Consider the following 2500-nt stretch of genomic DNA (forward strand, 5'->3'; position numbering starts at 1 on the left):
ATGCGAGGCTCTCAAACCTGGTTTTAATAAATGGTGCATGAAATGGCGACTTTTAAGAAATTTGGTAATTTGCATATTTGTTTGGAAATAAATGAATATTTTTGGGCAAAAAAACTACCCGTAGTTTTATCATGCCCTAGCCTGTAACGTAGGCCATAAGGCAAAGGGGTCGTGAACCAAATCGCAAAAAATTTTCGACTGCCGTGGCGAAATTAAGAATTTGTCTGATTTTTACAGGCAGGCACGCTAAAGGTTGTAAAATGTGCAGGGAGGGGCGGTGGCACGGTGAAACCTATGGTTTTTGCTCATGAGAAAAGGTGCATTTGGTTTTGTGCCTTGCTCATTTATTTGTGTCCCTGTCCTTTTGTTATTGCCCGGGCCATGCAAAAAAAGTGATCCCATCCCCAAATTAACCTTTTATAAAGCAAATTCCAATGCTGGCGATCACAATTAGCACCAAGGCTCCCAAAATACCCGCTAATTATACCAAACCGGGATTGTCACCGACAGTTCTTCAAGGCCTGATGGAGGATTCCTCCTCCGGAAAAATACCAAACAATTTTCCCGAGTGTGGCAATATATCTTTGTTGCTCTGCATAACTCTCAAGCATGCAATCAAGCAGAAATTCAATTCATTTAAAGTATTTTTGATTTTCATCAGCTCGAATCTGGCCGCATAATTCTTTCCAGTCGTAGGACCGGCATTTTTTGGAGTGCTTGATAAATGATGTCAATCCAACATCACATAATACAAATCTGCTGGACGACCTAAATCATATCGTGTCAAAATTGGATTCAAATGGCATTGTAATTACTTGGCCTCCGTGAGGGCTCTCCATTTTTCGTGGAAGCCAAATCATACGTCCGGCCAACGCAAAGAGAAGGGTGGGACAGGGAATTCACGGAAAAAAAACAAACACAAGGACGAATTTAATATATTTGCGACCAGAAAATTACAAACCAGGCACGAGACAACAGACCTGGATGGATGTCCGTTACTAATTAAGACCTTTAGGAGTCATTAGAGAGCTACCGCAGGACGACGGAAGCCGCTAACGAGAACGTCTGTCTCAAAATAGTATTTCCCGTTATTATAATAATTTCGTTATAACCCCAAGTCGTTCGTACCCTAATGGAAAGTGTGTATTCAACATTGCAGGAAAATAAAATTGTCATGAATTGGTGCGGATGTTTGGCGAGAAAATTTAAAATGTGTCTTCGTTGCATGTCCTCACGATCCTCTACACAACCTCAAATTTGGTTCAGGATTCACGATCGTTGGTGTGCAAAACGAGGACTGCAAAGAAATGTACTCAAAATGCCAAAAAACGCACGTGCAGGGCGTGCAGAGCTATTGTTTTTGCTCATGAAACCCATTGGTTTTTTGGCGTTCTCGTAGCCGTCATTGTCCTCCTTACCTAAGCTCCGGAAGCTTAATTAAGCAACGACAACGGCGGACGGCAACTAGAACGTCATCTTAAAATACAAACAGCTGTTTCGGAAGAAAGGTTGTCCAAAAGAAGCGTAAGTGGCCAATTTACACGGTACGATTTTGGTCGCATGCGACAACGACTTATACATAGATAGATAGGATAGATAGATAGATCGATAGACAGATAGATAGATAGATAGATAGATAGATAGATAGATAGGATAGATAGATAGATAGATAGATAGATAGGATAGATAGGATAGATAGGATAGATAGATAGATAGATAGGATAGATAGATAGTTTATTAAAACAACTGGCAAATAGCGCCCAAAAGGGGCTGAATTACGCAATTTATTTACAAAATGCTTTTAACAATACTTAAAAAATTACAAATGAATCCTAATGAATAAGTCAAAAACTGATTTATTAAGACAATATTAAAATTCCATTATAAAAGTAATTTACATTAAAATATGTTAACTTATAAAGTAGGTAGATAATAATTGGGATATAAAACTACAGCCTGGCATGTTTGGACATCGCATATAAAAGTGTTTCTTTGTTCTGTTCGTACAAAGCTTTCAGCATATTAACAATGGCGCGGTCGTCTTAGGTTATAGCGTGAGTTGTCATAGTCCGGTGGAAGGAGCGCTTTCAATTTTATGGTTTTGGATCGCTGACAATGTTACAAAAAAGCTTGCTGCATAGTACGTAAATGATGCTCCAAAATGGGTGTTACCCCCACCTCTATTGCAGAGTTGGCACTCTCCTGATGTTATAATTGATTATTGCTCTTTTCTGGAGCCTTACCAGCTCGTTCTTTAAGTACTGAGGAGACCGTTGGAAAAGACAGGTGCTTGCGCCATAATCTATAAACAGATCCTCACGCACGATACATAGAACATGATATATCTTGTTTCGGACCTCCCGTCCCACTCTTTTTAACTGAGTTAGGAAAATAGAGCCTCTTGCTAGCCTTTTTGGTTATCACAGTTACTGATCGTTCCATGGTAGATCGTTCGCTATTGTAAAAGGCCTAGTAGCTTTGTACTTAGTATACTAACTCT

At 39.5% G+C, this 2500-nt stretch overlaps 1 protein-coding gene across 1 annotated transcript in view; it reads right to left on the reverse strand.

Moving 5' to 3' along the window:
- Positions 1 to 413: 413 nt before the first annotated feature.
- The window catches only part of LOC138016623 (receptor-type tyrosine-protein phosphatase delta-like), a 47346-nt gene continuing 45259 nt past the window's right edge, over positions 414 to 2500 (reverse strand). Inside the window, exon 8 of the mRNA XM_068863815.1 lies at positions 414 to 535. Coding sequence (XP_068719916.1) covers positions 478 to 535 — 58 coding nt within the window. The 3' untranslated portion in view covers positions 414 to 477. The remainder of the gene's footprint in view (positions 536 to 2500) is intronic.

Source organism: Montipora capricornis, chromosome 9 (assembly GCF_036669925.1).
Source record: "Montipora capricornis isolate CH-2021 chromosome 9, ASM3666992v2, whole genome shotgun sequence".
In the NCBI taxonomy this organism is placed as follows: Eukaryota; Metazoa; Cnidaria; class Anthozoa; order Scleractinia; family Acroporidae; genus Montipora; species Montipora capricornis.